The 22,233-nt window shown below is 42.7% G+C and overlaps 1 protein-coding gene across 12 annotated transcripts in view; it reads left to right on the forward strand.

Moving 5' to 3' along the window:
* Nucleotides 1-22,233, forward strand: part of UNC80 (unc-80 homolog, NALCN channel complex subunit) — a 132,967-nt gene that overhangs the window by 68,116 nt on the left and 42,618 nt on the right. For 10 of the 12 annotated variants that reach the window (XM_040069060.2, XM_040069065.2, XM_040069069.2 and 7 more), the window contains 15 exons: nucleotides 2,453-2,650; nucleotides 4,660-4,767; nucleotides 5,455-5,593; nucleotides 10,299-10,480; nucleotides 10,846-10,977; nucleotides 11,503-11,689; nucleotides 12,708-12,839; nucleotides 13,334-13,477; nucleotides 14,774-14,874; nucleotides 16,374-16,460; nucleotides 17,220-17,403; nucleotides 18,021-18,115; nucleotides 18,986-19,075; nucleotides 19,450-19,551; nucleotides 21,706-21,886. In XM_040069060.2, the coding sequence (XP_039924994.1) occupies nucleotides 2,453-2,650; nucleotides 4,660-4,767; nucleotides 5,455-5,593; nucleotides 10,299-10,480; nucleotides 10,846-10,977; nucleotides 11,503-11,689; nucleotides 12,708-12,839; nucleotides 13,334-13,477; nucleotides 14,774-14,874; nucleotides 16,374-16,460; nucleotides 17,220-17,403; nucleotides 18,021-18,115; nucleotides 18,986-19,075; nucleotides 19,450-19,551; nucleotides 21,706-21,886 (2,062 nt within the window). The remainder of the gene's footprint in view (nucleotides 1-2,452; nucleotides 2,651-4,659; nucleotides 4,768-5,454; nucleotides 5,594-10,298; nucleotides 10,481-10,845; nucleotides 10,978-11,502; nucleotides 11,690-12,707; nucleotides 12,840-13,333; nucleotides 13,478-14,773; nucleotides 14,875-16,373; nucleotides 16,461-17,219; nucleotides 17,404-18,020; nucleotides 18,116-18,985; nucleotides 19,076-19,449; nucleotides 19,552-21,705; nucleotides 21,887-22,233) is intronic. The other 2 variants (XM_040069061.2, XM_040069068.2) reach the window with 1 other exon arrangement.

Here is a 22,233-nt window from a genome sequence, read left to right on the forward strand (position 1 = left end):
AGCTGAAAAATACATTAGCTCAAGTAGAAAAGTACCCAATCTCCAGCGTGGCCAGTAGTGTGTATTTCAGGGAGAGCAACACAATGGGCTGCAGTGTGAGCTGGGGCCCTGGCTTCTGGGAAGTGACATTTTAGAAGCTGCTCATGTAAGCCAGCTGAGCCTGGTACAGTTTTGGCGCTGTCCAACAGACTGGGCGTACAACAGTGCAGATGTGGTTTGGTCATGCGGGGTCTAAGACATCCCTTTGGGCAATTTCTGTGTGATTGAGACTTGCCGGAAGTCAGTTGGCCAAGTCTGCCCTGCCCAGTCCACTGGTGTCCAAGGACTGCACACGGCAGCATGCACTGCCTCGTGACACGCTGTGATGGTGCAGTACTGTCAATGTGACCTGCACACGCCTTGTGCAATGATTGATGTGACTGTGTGTGAGCACAGACACCTTTTGACTGTTGAGTTGCTTTTGCTTAAGACAGCTGTCAATACTGACTAGATAGCTTCGTTTTCTTCCCCCAGATATTTCACAGAGTCTGCTCTCAACTGCCTCATTCCTATGGAGTGTGAGCAAGAACACACTTAATCTAATACTTTGATGTCAGAAGCAGTTCTTGATAGTTGTTTTTTTTTAGATGAGGCTGGCAGGGCAGGTAACTTGAATGCCGTGTCTTCCAATGTAGTACCTCAATCCCTGGACTACCCTGCTTTCTGCCAGTACTCTAATGCTCCTGCTGATGATTACACCTCATTTGAAAACTCCAGTATACTAAACTGAGTGTATTAGACATATATGTATGTATTAGATGCTGCATCTCTAGAGGATAAGGGAATTTCCCTAGTTAGCAGCTTAAGGTAAATGATGGGGCCTTTGCTCAGTGTGGGAGGATGCATGAACTCACAATTTCTGAAGGAAACATGAGATGGTTTGTCTCACTTTACATGTGATTAGCTTGCATAGGAGAAAGGAAAGTTTGAAAAATCACCTGAAACAGTTAATGACACACAAGTACTACTATTACATGACAATGCTGTTTCTTTCATTGGTTAGAAAGAAGGTCTGTGTAGACGGTCACTAAAACTAAAGGCAAAACAAAGGTCTGCTTTACTTGGTTGTCACAAGCAAACAACTCAAAAGGATCACTGGTTCCAATTGCTGCTGTGAAGGCACCAACATTTCCTTTGCCTGTCCTTTAGGGAGCCTGGAGCGTGGTGTCCTCACTCTGTGTCAGTGTACCATTACAGCAATTTGTAAGAGTGGACCAGAGGCTGGTAGAAGCTCGCCAGTGCTGCTACACAATTTGCACATTGATACAAATATTCCGTTACTGTTTATTGACCCCGAAATGATAGGAGGCCAGAACAAGGTGGCAAACACAGGAAACATTACACAGATTTGTTTTATATTAAGCTCCTCTCATTTTTTGAAGCTTCAGTATTTTAAGGTTGAGAATGATGTGGCAGCCTGAAGAGACAGCCAGCAGACTGCAGCTGCACAGACAGACACAGTGGGTGGAAAATTGGGATAGCTTCCTTCTGGTATTTCAGGGTACTTCTGCACTGGATTATGGGGGGAAGAGAAAGATTCATAAAGGCCTCTTAAGACCTACAGTGTGAATGGCTTGGAGCTGCCTGTGTGTTTTCTTCAGAGTCCTAATAAGAGGTTGGGCTTGTGTCTGATATGAAGATCAATGTACAAAGAGCTGCTGGGCTGAACTTTGTTCCTCTGGCAAGAAACCATCTGAGTTACACCAGAGAGCAGTCACCCAAGTGTAGACTTGCCAAGGCTATCTTTAATTAAAGTAGCTTAGGAAATAATACCAGTGTTGCTGCAGCAAAGCAGGGCTCAGAATAGCTAAATTCCAAAACATTTACCTGATTTTTAGATAAGTTTTACTACTCCTTCCTGCCATATGGCAACACTAGTAGAAGTAGCAACTGAGCCAGCCAGCTACCATAGAGCTGGTGTGCATGGGTCAACCCAGTGACAGTGAGGGAAGCATATGCAGAGCAACTGACACAGCTTGTTTCTACTTAAAAGCATATTGAGATATTTCCCTTTGCACCCCTTGAAAGAAACTAACCCCCAAACATGGTGGAGTTGCAGCTTTAATAGCAATTGGCTAGTTGATGGTTTCCAGTCCAAGCTCTCATCTTAGAATGGTGATAGCTTTTCTGCAAACTGAGACAATCCTGTTTTCCTCAGCCTTCACCTTGCCACCAGCTGAATACATGCATCTACAACAGCTGTTTCTCTGCTTTGTTAGCGTTAAAGTTTCTTTAGCTAGATTGCAAACCTCTTGTAAGTATGATCTTCGCAGACACACGTGCCTTTTTAAAGCTGTGTTGAGCTCCACACTCCCTAGCTAGGCTGAGGAAGAGTTTGCTTGACTGTCCCAACCACTGCCTATGTAACTCCATTTTCCATGGGTAACTATTTTTTTTCTTTTTTGATTTCCAGGTTATGATCCTGTTATGCAACCAGCAGAGTTTCATATGTACGCACATTGACTACTGCCACCCACACTGCTACCTCCATCACAGCCGCTCCTGTGCTCGCCTTGTCCGGGCCATCAAGCTGCTCTATGGGGACACAGTGGACTCCCTGAGAGAAAACAGCACTTTGAACAATGTGGCAAGAGGCAAAAAACAAAAGGAAGTGAGTAAATGGAAAAAGCAGAATGTTTTAGGATTTGTCCAGGCACGTCATAACTGCCTTCAAAAACTGCCTAGTGTGCTCATACGGTTCTTTCATGACAAAATGAATACGGCTTTTCCTAAGCTTAGCTTTGCTGTAAAAAACCCCAGAAATTAAGTCATTCAGCATTATGTAAGGAATGTAATCTGTATTGATTGGGATGAATTTTAGTTGCTTATAAGGTGATTTAAAAAGCTTACAACCTGACTTCAATTTAAGTGTTCTTTTGTGGCCTCAACTTACTACCCTGTGGATTCTGTCTCTCTTTGTTCATGTTTTTTTCTTGTCTGTTAGTAAGAATCACTCTTGAAATTCTTGTAAAATCTTTGCAATTTCTTTCTTTTAGGTCTGAGCTCTCAGCTGTTCCAAGAATTGTATACATTAGTCTTTAATGTTTGTCTCCTTTTAATGACCATTTCAGCAGGATATTCAGATAACTTTGTGCCTTTTTATATATAAAAGCGTGCTTTTAACTTCAGTGGAAATACATTTCTGCTTTCAGGAAAGTGCCCATCCAGGCACCAACTGAATTATGTCAATAGTTAAACTACAGCAGACAGACTACAGTTATCCTGAATAATTGTAATGGCCAGAGCCAGTCAACTGCTTTGCAGTAATACTGAAAACAAAAATGTTGTTTAAACTGTCATGAAGCTTTCAGTTGGGTAAAGAGGCTATCATCTCTGGCAGTGGCATACGAAGGAGAAAAATTAATTATGTTTCTTCATCAACCAGGAGATTGATTGTTTCCTGTCAAGTTAGAAAATTGAAGGGTATTTTCATAAAAGAAAGCACACAGCAGGTGAAAAAGAAGCTAATAATGTTTCTGCTTTCCTGAAAACTGTAAACCCCACATTTTTCCTCTAGCGCAGAAAAGCATGGGTTATTTAGGGAGAGAGGCAGTCATTTCCTTTGCAGAAGGCAGGCAAGAGTAGCTGGTAGGTTTCATGAAAGGTTCCAAAAGAACCTCGCATTCCTGTGTCTTGTTTTGTCTCCACCTTTGAATTGCAAGACAGAGATACGCATTTCGTCATATAACAAACCATCAAAGCATTTAAGAAACAGCAGGAAAAAAGAAATTTGCACAGACCTCACTTCCAGAGACCAATTGACAATCTTTGCTTTTTTCATAGTCCAAGAAAGACAGGGAAGTGTGTCCAGAGAAGGAAATGGAGATGAGGAAGGGGCTGGAGCACAAGGAGTAGCTGAGGGAGTTGGGGGAGCTCAGCCTAGAGGAAAGGAGGCTCAAGGGGGACTTTTTCAGTCTCCACAACACAGGAGGGTGCAGCCAGGTGGATGTTGAACTTAGCTCCCAGGAAACAAAGGACATGATTGAGAGGAAATGGGCTCAAGTTGCACAAGGGAAGGTTTAGATTGAATATTAGAAAAAACAACTTCTCTGAAAGGTTTGTCCAGCCCTGGCACACGCTGCTCAGTGAGGCAGTGGGGTCACTATCCCTGGAGGGCTTTAAAAAATGTAAGGATGTGGCACCTGGGGACATGATTAGTGGTGGACTTGTCAGCATTAGACTACTGGTTTGACTCAATGATCTTAGAGGTCTTTTCCCACATCAATGATTCTCCGATTCTGTGAGAATAATCACTCTGAACACTGAACATTTCCACTGGTAATTTTTTACGGGGAAGCTGTAGACTTTTTGCCTCTAACCTACTTAACTAAATACATGGGTGTGCCACCAGTGAAGATTACACAGAGAACATTCAAATTCTTTATTTGTTTTACTGTCTTCTACCTTAAGATTTTATTGGGAAAAGCATTGTTGGAAATAGGAAAAAAGTGGATATTTGTTGTCTCACTGATACTAGGTCTGTGCTAGAAGGCTTTGTGTTACAGCTCTGGTACCAGATGGAAATAGTATATGGAAATTCCTCTTGTCCCTAATCTCCTTTTCCACATTTTGACAAATATTCCTCAATGTGAATGCCACTTTCTTTTTACTTCCTTCCAGTGCTCAGACAAGTCATGCTTGAGAACTCCTTCTCTTAAAAAGAGGGTGATCGATATCAACTTGGAAGGGAAGAAGGACTCTGGAATGCTAAAATACATCAGGAATCAGGTACTGATTAGGGCATATGCTAGTTAGGGAGGCGGATATATAGGTGCCAGGTTAAAATGCAGCAGGAGGGAAAATATATATGGATCTCCAAGCCTATGTGAAGGACTGTTCCTGAATATCAATCAGTTCAGCCCTACATCTTTTCCCAATCTGAGTAAAACTAAATTTATACTTCTTAAGGAATCAAAAAAATCCTTTAAACATTTAGCTCCATTAAATCACCGTCTTCATCTCTCTCTTTCCATAGTGGCATTTGCACCAAAGAATTCACAGATAGGTTTAGCTGCAGCCTGGTGGTCTACAGTATTAGTTTTCTTTTTTTTTACTTGTACAAGGTTCCTGAAGAAGCAACAGACTCTTCATAGGTCTGTTCTTAGTTAGAGTTTAATGGACCTGTATCACTGTTTGTGCACCACTTTGGTGGAGTTTGGCTTTCCTTCTGTCATTTTTTTTTGGTGTCTTGGTGATGTGAGGGACAAGCAAAAGACTCCAGGAACTAGTTTGGAAACACTGCTGTTTTAGTAGAGGCTGCAAGCCACATCCCCTCCATGGAGCATTTTCAGAAATGGATGAACCTGGAGGTTATTGGTGGGTAATTTGCAGAGACCAAAACCAGGGTAAAATTACTGAGTGTGTTCTTCCCTGTGGATAGTTTGCACAGCTCAGGCATGGCTTGGTTTGTTGCAGGTGATGAGCCTCTCCCCTGCCCCCTTGTCACTGCTCATCAAGGCAGCTCCTATCCTCACAGAGGAGATGTACGGGGACATCCAGCCAGCAGCCTGGGAGCTCCTGCTCAGTGTGGATGAGCACATGGCTGGGGCAGCAGGTAAGAGAACCAAACCACTTTAGAACGGCTGCTGTGGCTGCACACCCCACAGTCCATCACAGGGCTTTGTAGTGGAGGAATCTGAATGCCACCAAGAGTTTCTTGGGGGCTGTTTGGTTTTCATAAACCTTTGTGTGCTCTGTGGAAAAGAGGTGGTCAGAAGGATCAGGAGGGCACTCTCTCTGAGGCCCTGGATGTTTGGAGAATATCAAAAATAGTATTTGTATTCAATTGGGTTTGTAGACAGAGAAAACACAGTGATTCAGTCTGTCCAGAGTACTAAAGTGTTCCGTATGTTGCCTCATGGAAATGTTAGCACCAGTTGAGAGCCCATACAAAAACTGATACAGGGGATGGGAATGAAACTGTCATAGCTCCTGTTGTGCTGTAAGGAAAATTCTCATGTTGCATGGAGTCAGCAGCATTGTTCATTAAGTGCTGCAATTGTATGGTACTGTCTAAATTTTCCATTTCCACTTGGTTTTGAAGTGTACAGATGATTTCTGATGACACATAGCTGAGAGGCATCTTTAAGACAGATGATTAGGACATCATATACCTGTGAAGGTAGTACTTTGAAATTCTGCACATGGGATGACATTTATTACAATAATTTATAAGGTCATATATATTGTTGCAGAGTTTCTGCCATGAGCTTGGCTGTTCTCCCATGGGAATGATCCAGGCTCAGAGTTTATCCATTGGCCAAAAGACATGACTCAATGACCAGCTGTGAAAAAATAAACACAGTCAGGATGTGTCAGAGGAGGTATTTCATTAGTGATTCAAAGTATTAATGCTATTGTAAAGCATAATGTACAATTACCTAGAACACAGCACTTTAAAAACACAATTTTGGTCAGTGAAATAAGATATTTATGAAGAGGTTCAACTTCTCAGATGAAGACTGAGAGGGGATATCTTTACTCTTCATAATGACAGAAGACTGGACAAAGAGAAAGGATTATTTAATTATTATTTAGATAAATACTATCCATCAAATATTTAAGAACAGTTTGTCAGAGTAGAATGAAGATGAGTGATAACTTTTTATGGCTACTTCCATGTGAAAAACAGATTTACAACCACCAGAGAAGAAAGCAAAAGCCCTTTGGTTTAAGAGCTTGTGAAAGGAATTTGATGATGTGGCTCGGGAGGTCCTCTCTAGCCTTACTGTCATGTCCAAACACTCCTACTCAGTGTGTGCTAATGTGGGTGAACAGAAATCATGAGCCACAGCCTTAGGTGTGTGAATATCCTTCACACACAATACACGGTTTACTTAAATAAAGTGTCAAATCAATTGAATTTGTTTCTAAACCAATCTCCCACAACTTTCAAGTTCTAACTTTCTCCGCCCCCAGCATGCAAGGAAACGGTCGAAGGGTTTCCTCCTTTCACGGATTTGCATACCTATGGGGTTGTCCGAGGTGTTCTTTCACTGAGGGTTAAGTTACAGACATTTTTATCAAAAGCTGTTAGCAACGCAAGAGTTTTGAAGTCCTTCTCAAACACCACTCCCCTTTCCATCACATTTCAATGCAGTACACCAGGCCTTTATTTTCCACAGCTAACAATGAATTGCCCTGAAGTAGATTGTTTGGCCCCCACCCCTTTCTTATGTTCTTCAGGTTTCTATCACTTCCATCTACTCCACCAGTGCACAGACCATTTCATTTCACAGGTCTTCCTGTGCTCTCCCTTTAACCTTTGCCTTTCCCAGGTCACATGTGTAGACAGGTAGAGGAAGGAGCAAAATAAAGAGAAATAATCTGCCTAATGCAGTACTCCTTTCTCTGCTTCAAGTCCCCTTCTGAGGGAATAATTTTGGATACTTTTTTAACTCTATGATCTTAGAAGTCGTTTTCAACCTTAATGACACTATGATTCTAATAAAAAATTTGCATGGGTCACAGGGAATGGGATGAAGCTTTGCTGCTCTTCCTGAGGAGTGCTACCTGGCTGCTCCTCCAATGCAGCCTCTGCAATACATCTTCCTTCTTCCCCCTTTCCTGAAGGGGGGATTAAAATCCATTTGAGGGTCAGTGGTAGCTTTTTTTAGTAGCAGGTGATTACAGCCCAAGCAAAATTTCATTAATCGAGGTCAAACAGTGAAAACCCCCAGTGTTGCTTACAGAAGGTGAATAAAAAGAAAGCCTTGGTAATGTACTACAGCACCATCTGCTGACCTCTCCCAAGGCTCTGCTCCTTCTTGGTTGCTTCAGGATGAACTCACACTTTTACATCTGGCCTACTAAGACTTGTTACAGTTTGAGAAGATTAGAGAGCAGAAGGATTCTCTGAGCTGGTGAAACTTGAAGGTCCCCACAGATTTTGAGCAGCACCAGGAGCCCAGGCTGTCAGAGAGTAGCCTTGTTTTCCTGTAGCGCTCACACTGCCTCCCATGAGCACTGCTCTGGGGCCTGGCACCTGCTGAACAAGCACTGAAGAAAACACAATGGCAAATGTCTTCTTGCTACTGTGGAGAAGCAGCCAGCAGATCGAGAGAAATTGTCTCCAGTGCTCTGTGGTGAGCTACAGGTGAAAGAAGCCATGGATTCTCTAACCCCACTGAACTCCCACAGCAACACTAATCCCTCTGCTTCTGTCTCCTGCAGTGTCCCTCAGACACCACCTGCATTGACTGGCCTCCATCAGTCTGTATTTTAAATAATGTCTGTTTTAATTTAATCATATTTAATGATGCATTGAAACAACTGTGAGTCAGCTCAGCTACTTGTTGAGGGTTAAGTTTCCTGTAGAATTTTTTCCCCCCCATAAGTTGCTAGGAGACGAAATACTGATAGTTAAAGGGTGCTTGACCCGGACAAAAAAGAGTTGATCACTTAGTTTTTGGGGGAGGAAAAAAAAACTCCTGGAGAGCTGAGAGTGGAGGGGCTCGCTGCTCTCAGCTTCCGGGGAGCACGGTCGGGTGACGGGTAGCTGCGTAGAGTCCACCAATAACGGGGGAGTCTGGTCCTGGGAATTCTATCATCTGTCGGAGTGCCCAGGAATTCGGAGTTTCTTCACTGTCCTGCTGGATTTTGGGTCAGCCTGGGTCCAGCCGCTGCAGCTTCTCCGGCACTGCCACCTCTGCCTGCCAGGACACCCCCTGCCTGCGGAGGACAGTCCACCGCGCCCGGCTTCCAGCCATCAGCGCCGGAGCTTCCACCGTTTGCCCCCGGGGTTCTTGGTTCTGTTTTACTATTTTAATAATTGCTGTTGTTGTTTGTCTGTCCTGTTATAGTTACTAGTAAAGGACTGTTATTCCTTTCCTCATAGCTCTGACTGAAAAGGTTTTTTTTTAATCTTCCAAATTATAATAACACGGAGGGAAGGATTTGAATTCCTCATTCCTAGAGAGGCCTGCCTCTCCTTAGCAGACACCTGTCTTTTCAAACCAAGACACTACTGTTAGAAATGGAGGTGGGAGCTTAGATAAGTCCCTGCCTTTTGCCCAGACCTCTGGTAGCAGGCTGTAGCTTTATTGGGGTGGCCAGCACCCCAAAACCCACTCTTGTTCTCAAGTTCTTTAACAATGGCTGATTTGGTTTATTATAGAGTAAATTATTTATTTAATAGACACAAAATTAACAGATGTAAGATTTTAAACAGACTATTTACTACATAGGAATAAAACACAAAGAACTGCTAGTAGATACCAAGCAGAGCATGATAGAGGTACCTATGCTACAGCTAGCAAAGAAATAGTACAGCTTAAGATCCAATGTTCTCACTACTTAATTGATGATGGGGTACTTACAGAACCTTTCCTCTCAATTCCCAGGGAAAGTATCTGTGGAGTCACGTCTGACCTTACAGGAGAAGATCCCCTGTTTGTTTCAGGGAGTGTGTAGGAGACTTCGGTCTCTGTAGAAATATGTGTAGCTTTCATAGATTTTAGAACTGTCTCTCAGTCAGGAATTTCTGGTTTATTTCCTCACATCTGGTTTTACACTCAGTTGTTTATTTTGGAGTTGCATGGAGTTGCACTCCTGACACCAGTGTTACCTCCCTGCTTGACCTATGTCTGCCTGAGACATCTCCTTACTTCATGGAGGGGGTGTAGAATGCCCAGAGCTATGCACCAGATGGTGGACAGAGCAGAGAAGCTTCTCTGTGGTAGAGGGGAGTGTCCTGCAGCCATTACACTGTTTTGCATGGTCCTTTGTCTTGCGCTGTTTTCTCTTGGAGATAGATTGGGATTATTGCATGGAGCCCGCTTAACTAAGAACTGGTTTTACCCATGAAAATAGCCAGGTGACTTCTACTGGGGCACTGTCTTCTGTTCCAGAGCTTCTGTTAAGGGCAGAGTTTCTGTTAAATCAGCCTTGATTGATCAACACAGAAATCACTTGGAAGTGGAACCTTTGAAAACCAAACTCAATTAGTCCCTTTAATTCAAGAGATGTTCTTATTTTAAACAAGTCATGGCTGAGAAGGTCGAAGGTGTACTGTAATTTAACAAGCAGGTTTTCCAGAAGAATTTACAAGCTTCTGTCATGCTGCTTGGCTCCAAAAGGTGGAATCACGTGCTTGGTTTCATGAAGCAATACTGTTTTCTTTAGGCCTGGTAGATTGGTGATCCGGTTTATGGAGCCAGGATGGGGTTTCTTTTCGTGTGGATTTGTACACCTGAGGTTTTTCTTTGACAAATAAGCACGTTATTGAGAAATACAGGTGATCAGATGCTCCCTTCCTGCAGCTGCCATGTTCCTGCTGTGTGCTGTGAAAGTGCCAGAGGCCGTTTCCGACATGCTGATGTCCGAATTTCATCACCCAGAAACAGTGCAAAGACTGAATGCTATTCTTAAATTTCACACGCTCTGGAGGTTCAGATATCAAGTGTGGCCAAGGATGGAAGAGGGAGCACAGCAGATCTTCAAGGTAGATAAGATCAATGAAGCTTAATGATAACATTTACAGCTTGCCTTGAGGGATAGATGTATGATGACAGACTGCCATGAAATTTCCTGCAACTCTGTTTAGGGAAAAAAAAAAATTGCATAAGTCTCACTAGGCGGGGAGGTGGTATGAAGTCCTGTATAAAATAGGGAGAATAAAATGGGGACTCAGGTCAGGAGATATATCAGAGAAGATGTGTCATGGTTGGTGTTACAGTCCAGTCAGATGCAGAGGTGGGAAAAATTGGCAGAGTTAATTTATGTCTTGGGTACTTGTGCACATGTTTAATTAACAATACTGGCAATAATAGTTTGCTGTAACAAAATGTCTTTCGTGATTTTGTTTAGATTCCTCCTCCAAGTATAAACTTCACTTTGCCTTCTCCTGTGCTGGGGATGCCATCTGTGCCAATGTTTGACCCTCCCTGGGTCCCTCAGTGCAGTGGGAGTGTGCAGGATCCTATAAATGAAGATCAATCGGTAAGCAGACATCCTGAGAGTAAGCACTGTTTTTCCTCTGTAGAGGTGTGTGGTAAGTTAAGCCAAACGATGTGGATTAACCTCTGAGATTGTCTTTCCCAGCTGGGAAAAAATCTGGTATAGTCTGTGTTGGACACAGAATTTTCTATATGGGCATCAAGCTTTTCTGTTTGTTCACTGAGGTACCGTACTGCACCTCATATCCCTGTGAGAGACACTAACTTAGATCTTAGGAGCACAGAGCTGCTCTCTCTCCAAGAGAAGATTTTTCAAAAGAACTGCCTGAGAGGTGATTTAGTCTGCACTGGTTCATATGGTGTCTCCTGTGAGAAGTTTGCACCAAAGCTTTCTGTAGGCTTATTGCCAATAATTCTCCTGGTGAATCTCTGTTCAGCTGCTACTAATCTGATTTATTTTTAGAAACTGAGTTGCTGAATGTCACTGAGGCGAAGCCTTTGTCAGAAAATCTGTGTGCATCTTAACTAACAGCTTCCGACCGTGTTTCTTCTCTCTTCCTCCCAACAGAAGTCATTTTCCGCCCGAGCTGTGTCACGTTCCCACCAGCGAGCTGAGCATATCCTGAAGAACCTGCAGCAGGAGGAAGAGAAGAAACGCCTGGGCCGGGAAGCCAGTCTTATCACTGCCATCCCCATCACTCAGGAGGCCTGCTACGAGCCATCCTGTACACCAAGCTCTGAGCAGGAGGAAGAAGGTGTGCTCTGGGACCAGGAACTGCATTCCAGCAACCTGAGGGCATTTCCCACAAACACAGAGCACTGCTTAGGGCAGCCATGTCCAGGAAAATTGATTTTTAGTGTTAGAAAGGTCCCAATGTTCATTTGTTGAAGAGTCCAAGTCATTGAGAAAAAGTGTATTTGAAAATTAGTTAAAAAAAAAAAAAAAAAAGACAAAACCTCAGATATATCAAGTTCTTACTGGTTGATAAACACACTGACCCCATCTGCCCCTGCTTCAGTGGAACTTGCCAGCATTTAACACCTCAAAGCTCCCAGTTTCTTGCAGAATTAACACAAGAGAATATGCAACACTAGGAATGAAATCTGTCTTTCCTTACTTTAAATCTTAAATAATTAAAGGGTGGGAGGAATTGCTCTTTGGCAGTATCTGTCTTAAGAAACGGAACTTAGGATATACTGAATATCCTCTGGGTTTTCTACCTTTATGGTGAATAGTGGGGGGAGCCCAGGTGACCAGATCAAGCTCAGTACCAAACTTTCAGACAGCCAAGGTTACATGACACAAGTCACAATAAGCTTAGTCTGTGGGTGAGGAATTTTACTGACCTGGGCTAACAGAGCACAAAGCCTTCATTAAAGGCATTCCAAGGTGTGTGCCATTAGGTGAGCAGAGGGTTGATGAGAGCCAAGCATACACTGGAAAAGCTGTGAGCAGAAATCCTACTTCTTAAGAAAAACTAAGCACCAGCAACAATGATGATTAACAGGGAGTGGATGAAAAGAAGTATAGGCCAGCTCTGTTACAATGTGATGCACCTGAGCATTGAACACTCTTATGGTACAATGTTCTGCTGTTTCCCAAAGCATGAGCAAATTATCTATCTGACTAATCTTTATAGCTTTTAAATTGTGTTTTTTGAGTGTTACCTGACTTGACTTTCTAGTGTTCTGATTTGCTTGTAACTCCTGTCCTTCAAAAAATTCCCTGAAGCCTGTGGGATCTGGATTGACATTGTGTATTCTCTTTGTCAGTAGAAGAAGTTGCCAACCTGGCCTCCCGCCGTCTCTCTGTGAGCCCGTCCTGCACCTCCAGCACTTCTCACAGGAATTACTCTTTCCGCCGTGGTTCTGTGTGGTCAGTGCGCTCAGCAGTCAGTGCAGAAGGTGAGTGACTTCACTTTGGAGTATTCCCTCCTAGGATTTCATTCACCGGAAGCCTTTCCTGTTGACCCATAAAGCTCTGGCTTTTTTTTTTTGCCAAATACACTCCCAAGCTTGAGCCGGTTTATAATAAGTTACTGCCCATCATTATTTTATTCTCCCCTGCTGCCACACTACTTTCTCTTGGCTCTCATGGTCTACTTGGAGAGTAGCACTCTATCTGAAAAAAAGGGATTTTATCAAAAGGAACTGAGTTGCCTACAAGAAAAGAAATGTAAATTGACAAATTGCATATTTACAGTGAAAATTCTTGATCAAGAAATTGGCTGGAGGCTCCATTTCTACTTGGAGATATCAGTAAGCCTGTTATGCTTGTGCAGTGAACAGTGCTCTGATCTTTGTTCTGTGTGTAGAGGCCACTAACGTAGATGTTTATCTGACCTGCCTGGGCAGCAGCACGGTGTATTCCCTAACTCCTCTTCTTCTTACTGCTCCAGATGAAGAGCACACTACCGAGCACACTCCAAACCATCACGTGCCCCAGCCGCCTCAGGCTGTGTTTCCAGCGTGCATTTGTGCAGCAGTGCTCCCCATTGTCCACTTGATGGAAGATGGAGAAGTCCGGGAAGATGGAGTAGCTGGTATTGACCTGCATTAAACTTCCAGGGATTGTTGCTTAAGGATGGCAGAACCAGTTTCAAAACTATTATCTAAAACCCTTTTTATTTTCTACATAATAATTTGTGCTTGGCTTTGAGGGGCTTATGCCATTTCAGGGCCCTAAAAAGGCCCCTAATTCAAAAGAAATATTGAGAAGATGAAAAAAGTTTAGTAGAGGGGATACTAGGATGGTGAGAGGCTTAACACAAGTGTTCTTTGAGGAGTAATTGTAGCAGCTGGGCTTGTTTGGTGTGGTTCAAAGGAAACAAAGAGTTAGAAGAACCCTGACTTAGAGGTTACAACTCGGGAAGTTCAGTTTAGAAATTGTGGATGAAGTTAATCACCAGGAGCATGATTTCTGTTGATTCTCCATGCACAGGGGTTATCAAGCCCTGGCTAGTCATAGTTATGGTTAACATACCTAGGTGACAGTCCTGCTCCAGGCAAGGCTTGGACTGAAGACTTCTGGAGATCTATTCCCACTCATATTTTTTTGTTCTTATGACAAGCAGAAAGCCACCTATACACAGCCTGAACATTTTGGTTATGGTCTGTGATGTCTTTGAAAATTAATAGTACATTTCCTTGTATTGTTTTCTCAAAATTGTTAATACATGGTGGACTGTTCTGCTTCCTTCATATCTTACTCATCATGTCAGCTAGTTGCACATTTAACTTCCTATTGCATTTTTAATTCAGTTTTAGCTGTATACGGCCAGCCCTCTAAACAATGTATGTGTGATTTTGTGATCAGCAGCCGAGTACTGAAAACCAAATCATTAATAATTCTATGTTGCTATTAACCTTCAGAAGATTGCAATTATTTGCACTTCAGGGAGTTGATCAACACAATTCCCTGCTGACTAACACTGTTCACCAATACCAGATGAAATCACTCAATGAATCACCATGAAATTGAACTTATGTCCATGAACAAAAAAAAAGTACATGAATTTCTGTCTCTCAGTTTTGCTGGATTTTGTCCATCCAGAGTTATGAATCCAAACAGTTATTTCTTTATCATTCCTTAACAGTTGTGAAGTGCTTCCTGTCATATCACCAGTAGTTAGGGAAGGTTCAAATATTAGACCTGTGATTATTATTACTGGGATCACTGCCCTGGTTAGCAGGAATTCTAGTGCATCAAATGGGGTGCTGGGTGTTTCAGTATAAAATATGACAGAGGAAGGAAGAAGATTGGGAATGTTTTTTTAAGTATACTAGTTCATAGCTATTCCTAGAGACGGTTCTGACCTCGTTTCCTTTCTCTCTTACAGTAAGTGCTGTTGCTCAGCAGGTCCTGTGGAACTGCTTGATTGAAGACCCCTCGACAGTTCTGCGCCACTTCCTTGAGAAGCTCACCATCAGCAATCGACAGGTACCCTCTGCTTCTCCCCACAGCCCCCAGCAGAGTCCCTTGGTGGAGAAGAACATTTGCTATTACAGTGCAGCATGCCATCATTTGGCTTCAGTCTTTGTCCACAGCTGATTTATCACCACCAAGGATCTGACTTGCTCCAGGCCAAGCTTTGAGCAGCTGTTTAGTGAATGTGGTATAGGCAGGATTGTCTTCACTGGTGCCACTCTGTTCAGATTCTCTGAAAGATGGGGTGGCATTGTGTCTCTATGGCTCATTAGACTGCTCCAAAGCATGGCTAAGATTTATGGAAGAGAAGCATACTGGTTCTGACTGTGCAGAAGGCAGGGAGACTCCATGTCGCTTTCTCAACTGCCGACTGGGTGTATGATATCAGTAGTATCACTGGCTTCAGCTTTAAAGCCACTGCCTAAGAACTGACTCTAAAATGAATATTAAACCTGAGAAATGTCAGGAAAGGCTGTCCTTTTGTTCCTTGAGCAAGCAGGTATTGGTGGACTTACTATTCCTGAGACTTCTCAGCAACTGACCACAAAGCTTTTCTTTATGGTCAGAAGGTCACATCTGTTTCCTGGAATTCTTTGGGTTGGAAGCAACCTTAAATATTACATACTTTCAGCCCCCCACCACTGGCAGGGATGCCTTTTACTACACTAGGCTGCTCAAACCCCCTCTGAATCTACCCTTAAACATTTCAAGGGATGGGACATCCACACTATCTCTGGTCAGAGAGGTTGTTTGTTCACTACCTTTGAGAAGAAATCTGTGGTCTGTCCAGCCCCAGAGGTTCCTGAGCCGTTGCAATGTTGTTTCACCATCTCTTCATAGGTCTACTTCGAGCACAAGTACAGGACACAGAGAACAGGTGCATTTCCCTGGGAACTATTGCCAGGTGTATCACTGGCATGGATTGTCCTGTGCATATCCCTGCCTAGAACACTGGCTCAAATCTGCTGTGGTATTAGAGGATAAGGGCCATAGAAGACATTTGTGATATCATCTGTCTCTCTTCAGCTGACAATGAGATTCTGTCCCTTCTATAATCCCTTCACATCATGAGAAATATTTTAGTCTACATTTAAGGCAGGCAGTGTCAAAAAGAAGGGAAGTTAGAGTCTGTCCACACCTCCCACCAGGCAGCCACAGCTGTTGAGATGAGATGAACTAGATTTCACAGATCAATCTGGGTGGTCAGCAGGGGTAATCACAGGCACAGGAATGCACCATCAGTAGTGTTACAGTCAGTACAAATTGCAACAGCAGGTACTGGCCTCTCTGAGAGACAATGGGAAAGACACTGGCCTGGGTGCTGTGCCCTGGGCCTTATTTTGCAATATGTGGGAGCAGTAACAGGTGCATAGTTTTACTTCATGTGCCGAGAGACAAAGCTGAAAAGGGGACAATGGAAAAATTGGAAGAAACAAAGCAAGGAAGGACAAAAAGGAGAAATCTGTTCTTCACTTTTTGGTGGGAAGAAAAAACTTTTGCTTTTATTCCAGGACGAGCTGATGTATATGCTGAGGAAGCTTTTGTTGAACATTGGAGACTTTCCTGCCCAGACATCTCATATCCTGTTTAACTACTTGGTGAGTAGCTCGTTGGCCCCCTGTGCGGCCCAGAATCTCTCCTCTCGCTATGTGGGCAATAATTGCACTTCATTTTTCTTGATATAGCTCATACTTGCTGCTGTTTGTGGGTGCAAGTCACCAGGCTTGCACTAGCCATTCTGGCCTTCTGGGGAGAGGAAAAGGAACCTTTCTCTTTTTATTTTACCCCTAAACAACCTGTCATGGATTTCTGAACTGAACCTTGGCCAATGAGTTAAAGACAATTTGAAGGGTCCCAGCACCAGAAACCTTTAATTATTTTACTTAATTTAGGTTCAGAAAGTGCTTTGCTGATAGAAAGTCCTCTTGGAGCAAATCTAGCAGCATCTTTCAAGATTGTGGACAAATATTGTTGATAGGAGATGAAGGAAACAAGGTGTATGCTTCTCCAGGGAGCCTTCTGTAGTTTGTGAGTTGTCTATGTGGCAGCACTTCGGAGCAGAAAGAATAGGAAGTGTCCAGCTGCAGACATTCTCCCTTTTCTTCATCTGCAGTGGTGCTTAAAGCTATACTGCAAGAGTATGTTTTGCCCCCAATCCTTGTGATCTCTAGAAAAAGGAAGAATATTACAGGCAGGTTGTTTTTTAATATGTATAAAATTTCAGGATGGAAGTTTAATGAGTTTATCCCTCTGAATGAAGAAAAGTAGACCAGCAGTGTTATTCTGTGTTTAGACAATGCTCTGCACAGTTAAAAGAGTGTGTACAACCTGATATTCCTCTTACTTATTGCCTGCAGGTAGGATTGATCATGTATTTTGTACGGACTCCATGTGAATGGGGCATGGATGCAATCTCTGCCACTCTTACCTTCCTTTGGGAAGTGGTGGGTTATGTTGAAGGACTCTTCTTCAAGGATCTCAAACAGACCATGAAGAAAGAACAGTGTGAAGTGAAGCTGCTGGTGACTGCCTCAATGCCAGGTATGATAAATAAGTCTTTACATCTCCTTCACTTCAAAATTTCTGGCCAACTTTACCAAAAAGGAGATATATCAGAACTGGATAAGAAAAAGACCTGTTACAAATGGCTGCATATTTTAAGGCAGTTTTCCTTCAGTTGAGTAGTCAGTCCGTAAATTCTACTGCTGATTCCTTGAGATTCAGAAAAACACTTTAAGAGCTCTAAAAGAAGCAAATAGAAAATAAATAAGAACAGTATTTCAACCCAGAGCTTTGTGCCAGTTGGGCTGTGAAAGGCTGGCAGGAGCATCACTGTAGAACTCTGCCATTCAGACTCTGGGCATCCTGAGTCAGATGACAGATATCTTGCTGATAAACAGGTTTTGTGTGTGTTTCTTCCTCAGAGTTGACAGCTGCTGCTAAAGTCAGCTCATCCTTTAAGAACAGATCAATTTCTCATTAAACTGTGTAAATGTGAGACTGTGTTAACACTACCAAAAAAATGGTTCCAGACAGAGCTCACATAGTCTGTCTGCCTGTCCAGGAATGAATTTCAAGTACCAGTCTTCCTCTGTGGGCAGTCTCTTGAAATGGAGTTAAAGAGGCCAGGGGGAATGCTACAACTTTTCTTTCTCTAGGCACAAAAACCCTTGTTGTGCATGGACAGAATGAGTGTGACATCCCAACGCAGTTACCAGTCCACGAGGACACACAGTTTGAGGCTCTTCTGAAGGTAGGAGTGAGTTTTTGAGCTGGACAAACTGCTTACATTTATCTGCCATACCTGTATGCCAGCAATCCATTCTGCCTGATCATCCTGTTCCAGTGTCAGGGGAGGGAAATCCTGCTCACAGGCATGTCTGTGTCCCTGTCAGGGGAGCTTGCTTGCAATAAACAGGATGCCACATTTAAGGATAATAGAAATGCTCTGAACTCACAGAAAGCCCAGACTCACAAATGCAACTATATCTGGGGACACTGCAGCTTCTTAGGTATTTACTGTGCACTTTTGGTAAATACACAAATCATTTAAATGTTTGGTTTTATCAACACTAGAGGCGAGAGATTGATCAAGATCAGAGTGAAAATGATGGTTCAGTAGCCACAATATTTTGATATCCAGGAGCTATGCAGTCACTTTCTGCCAAAAATTTCCTGGATGCTTTTAACTGAGTCACATAGGAAACAGACTTTTAAAAGCCTTCAACTTGTCCGACTTTGTTAAATTTTACTGGGAATCACATCTCAGTGTTTTGAAGAGTCAGAACTTCAGTGTCTCTGCATATCAGCTATCACTAAATCTTGATAAATACGCAGGCCCATATGGCTCATACAGTCAGACAAATGTGTGTGATATGAAGACATCAAGATAAATAACACCAGTCCTCAGGATTGTGATATCAGTGTGCCTTGATTATCACAAACATACTCAGGTGCTTCATGATCTAAAACAGAAATAAAGATTTAAAGCCAGAAGAGTGTGCCAGTCTGATTGAGGCATGCATGCTTGTGCCTTTATAGATTATTAGATGGATGTTCTTCTTTTGGATGTTGTGATAATTGTACAAAAAGCAACAGGATATTTTGATTTCTTTCTTTTCAGGAGTGTTTAGAGTTTTTTAACATACCTGAAACTCAGTCTTCTCATTATTTTTTAATGGATAAGCGTTGGAATCTCATCCATTACAACAAGGTACGGCAAAGGTCAAGTCCATGTGACTTTGTTTTTGTGACTTTCCATCTTGCTCCTTTTTAAACATCAGGGTAATCTAAAGGGGAACAAACATCCTATAAATAGAGTTCTGTCCGGTGGGCATCACACCTTTAGTTGTGTGTGGTGAAAGATTGGAATTTGAGAGGAGAGGGAAGAGGCAGAAGACAAGAATGTCTAGTTGTCTTAGAAAAGATCAAAGTTCTCTTCTGTTTGTGCTCTTTCATGATGCCTGACAATGTCTGAAAGCCCCTGCTCTTCAGGAGGGGCTAAAAGGCCCTTTTTTCCATTCTGCTGAGTGATGCCATAGTGATTAAATTTGTTCAAAATTTCCCTTTTTTTCCCTTTGCTGGCAGACCTACGTCCGTGATATTTATCCTTTCCGGAGGTCAGTTTCTCCCCAGCTCAACTTGGTGCAGATGCATCCAGAAAAGGGTCAAGAGCTCATTCAGAAACAGGTATCTTACTGTCATCAAATACCTCCTCCCAGAAACAAACACTGAAAAAAAAAATCCTTTTTTTCCTTTTAAAGGCTTTCCCTCATGCTGCATGCAGATCAAGAGCTTTGCTAGAGAAGTTGTAATCAATGTAAAATCTGTCTTGGGGCCATATAAACTGTCCGTTATTGCAGGAAGATTAGAGTGGGATATGAATTCCCCCCTCCCCTACTCTATCCAGCCAGTTTCCTTTAGGTGGATCATTTTGCAGAAAATTTCAAAAAGGATGTGTGTGAATGTGCTTAAACGTTATGCATTTGGTATTAACAGCTGTATTTCTGTAGCAAAAAACCAGCTATTGTAGTTGTGTTCTTACTGAGAGTAGGAAAATATCATCAGGAGTGGTTATAGAAGGTTGCTTAAGAGCTCCTAGCAGCTAAAATAATGGAAAATAAAGTCAATGCTGTTTCATATGTGTATGGCACAGAATAGGACAGTATTTCATGTGCTGCACCTGTCAGTAGAAGTTCAATAAAAATCTGAAATTACTTGAGATCTACTTGGTTGCTTCTCTAACAGAAATTACTCTGGTTCTAGGAGATGTCCCACAAATAAAAGAGTTTAATACACCCTACATGATCCAAACAACTATTTAAATGGGCTTCACATTTGAATGGAAAACATCCAGCTTCAGCAAAGAAAGCAACACTGTAGTAACCACCCACAGAGCAGCAATCCATGGAAAAGTACTTGCTTTTTTTGTTGATTGATTGAGCACCCAATTCTGAGCTGAGTGCACTTCAGAGCAAAGTCACAGCAAGGCAGGACCTGTGAACCTGAGAAATCACACGCTTCAAGTTTTGGTTTTGGCTTCATCCCAGTAGCTATGAGCTGTCTCCACACTGCCTCCAAAGACAGTTGCTTCTGGAACTGAATATCATTCTGCCTTAATGGATACTTTTAGCATCAAAATAGAAATAGAACATCTAGCCTGGCTAGTCCTACCAGTCACAGGTTCAAAGGAGGCTGGTAGACTGAAATTCGGTGTCCCAATTGGTGCAAAGGGGAAGTGATAATCAGAAGTCAAGCAAGACTTTGCTCCTTTTCAGTGGCACAGAATCTGGTCTGCTGTGTTTTCCTGACTACATCTCTTTTCAGATTATACATATACTTTCTATGGCCAGTTGTCAGCCAGCCTTACCCCAGAAAATAGATAGCAATTACAACTTCTTGTTGACTATAGCCTAAGACCTTGAAGAGAGGAAATACAAACATGTGGCTTTCAGCTTGGAGCTGATTTCACCTTGAGGCTTACATTAATCTACAGAAAAACCCATGGCAAAGTTGAAGATTGTTCTGCAACTACTTTGGGTCTTCCAGAAGACTGAAATAGAAAATGTTGTTGGAACCATTTTTACAAACACAATCCATCTTTGCAGACCTGGGCTGGAGAGCAGTGGTCTCACAAATTCTAGTGAGAGAGTACCGCACTAGCCCTGTGAATTTCATCATGGTCCTCTGAGCCATGAGTGCAGCATCCCTCTAATCAGAGAAAGACATAGAAATGAAGAAGGAGCTTTTGGATTAGGCTCATATCAATGAATGTTGCTTTTATCTTCTTTTTTTGCCAGAGTGGGGATTAAATGCTCAAGACAGTATTTCTTGTTCGGACTCAGATGTTTATTAATTCTTATCTATATTACAGTCTCAGAAGCAGTGAGTTCTACAGCACTTTTAGCTAACTAACTAAAAATGGAGCCATCTCTGTCTCTTTACAAGGCCTTTTAAGGATAAAGTGTCCAGTTAAGAAATGACACCTAAATTACTTTAGCTTTTAACCCAATAACCAACCACCTATGGCCTGCAATGTGGCCTTTTCTATCTAATTACAAAATACCACCCAGACCCATTAAGAAAGTGGAAAAGAAGGACTCAGGCTCTGCCCTAAAACCTCCATCTTGCTTTATATATATATTACTATATTCTAAAACCTTTAACTCTAAGCTTTCCACCATGTGATATTACACACTTCTATGCATAATCCCAGTTCTTTAATTCAGTTTTGGAAGCTTCTCCATGGCCTCAGGTCAAATGCAGTGTTTTCTTGGGGGTCTGTGCCTGTCAGCACAGGAAGTCTGAAATTCTCAGTACCCAGGGTCTCTCTTTCTGTGTCAGGTGTTCACCCGCAAGCTGGAGGAGGTGGGGCGGGTGCTGTTCCTGATCTCACTGACGCAGAAGATCCCTCCAGCACACAAGCAGTCCCACGTGTCCATGCTCCAGGAGGATCTGCTCCGCCTGCCTTCGTTCCCCCGAAGTGCTATTGATGCTGAGTTCTCGCTCTTCAGTGATCCCCAAGGTATGATCCTCTGGCAGCTTTCCTGGAGGGCTCTACGAGGCCCAGAAGCTTTCAGTGAGTGCTTCATTTGCCTTGGAAACACACAGGCTTGCAGCTTTTCTGGGAGCTGATGAATCTCTTCCTAGAGAAATTGATACAGAACTGTTGGTTTGAAAGTGCAGCAGCAGAAAGGGCTTCACTGTTAAATATGTTAAATAGGCCATTGTTGCACAGTGGTAAGCACTGGCAAGTTCTGTACCAGCTCTAAAGGCACTTGATTTCAGAAGCATTAGTGTAACTCTGCATCAGTTTCCTGTAATGCGTGGGACACCTGGAACATACAAAATGAGCATAAATCTGCACAGCCT

Source organism: Hirundo rustica, chromosome 7 (genome assembly GCF_015227805.2).
Source record: "Hirundo rustica isolate bHirRus1 chromosome 7, bHirRus1.pri.v3, whole genome shotgun sequence".
NCBI classification, from domain to species: domain Eukaryota; kingdom Metazoa; phylum Chordata; class Aves; order Passeriformes; family Hirundinidae; genus Hirundo; species Hirundo rustica.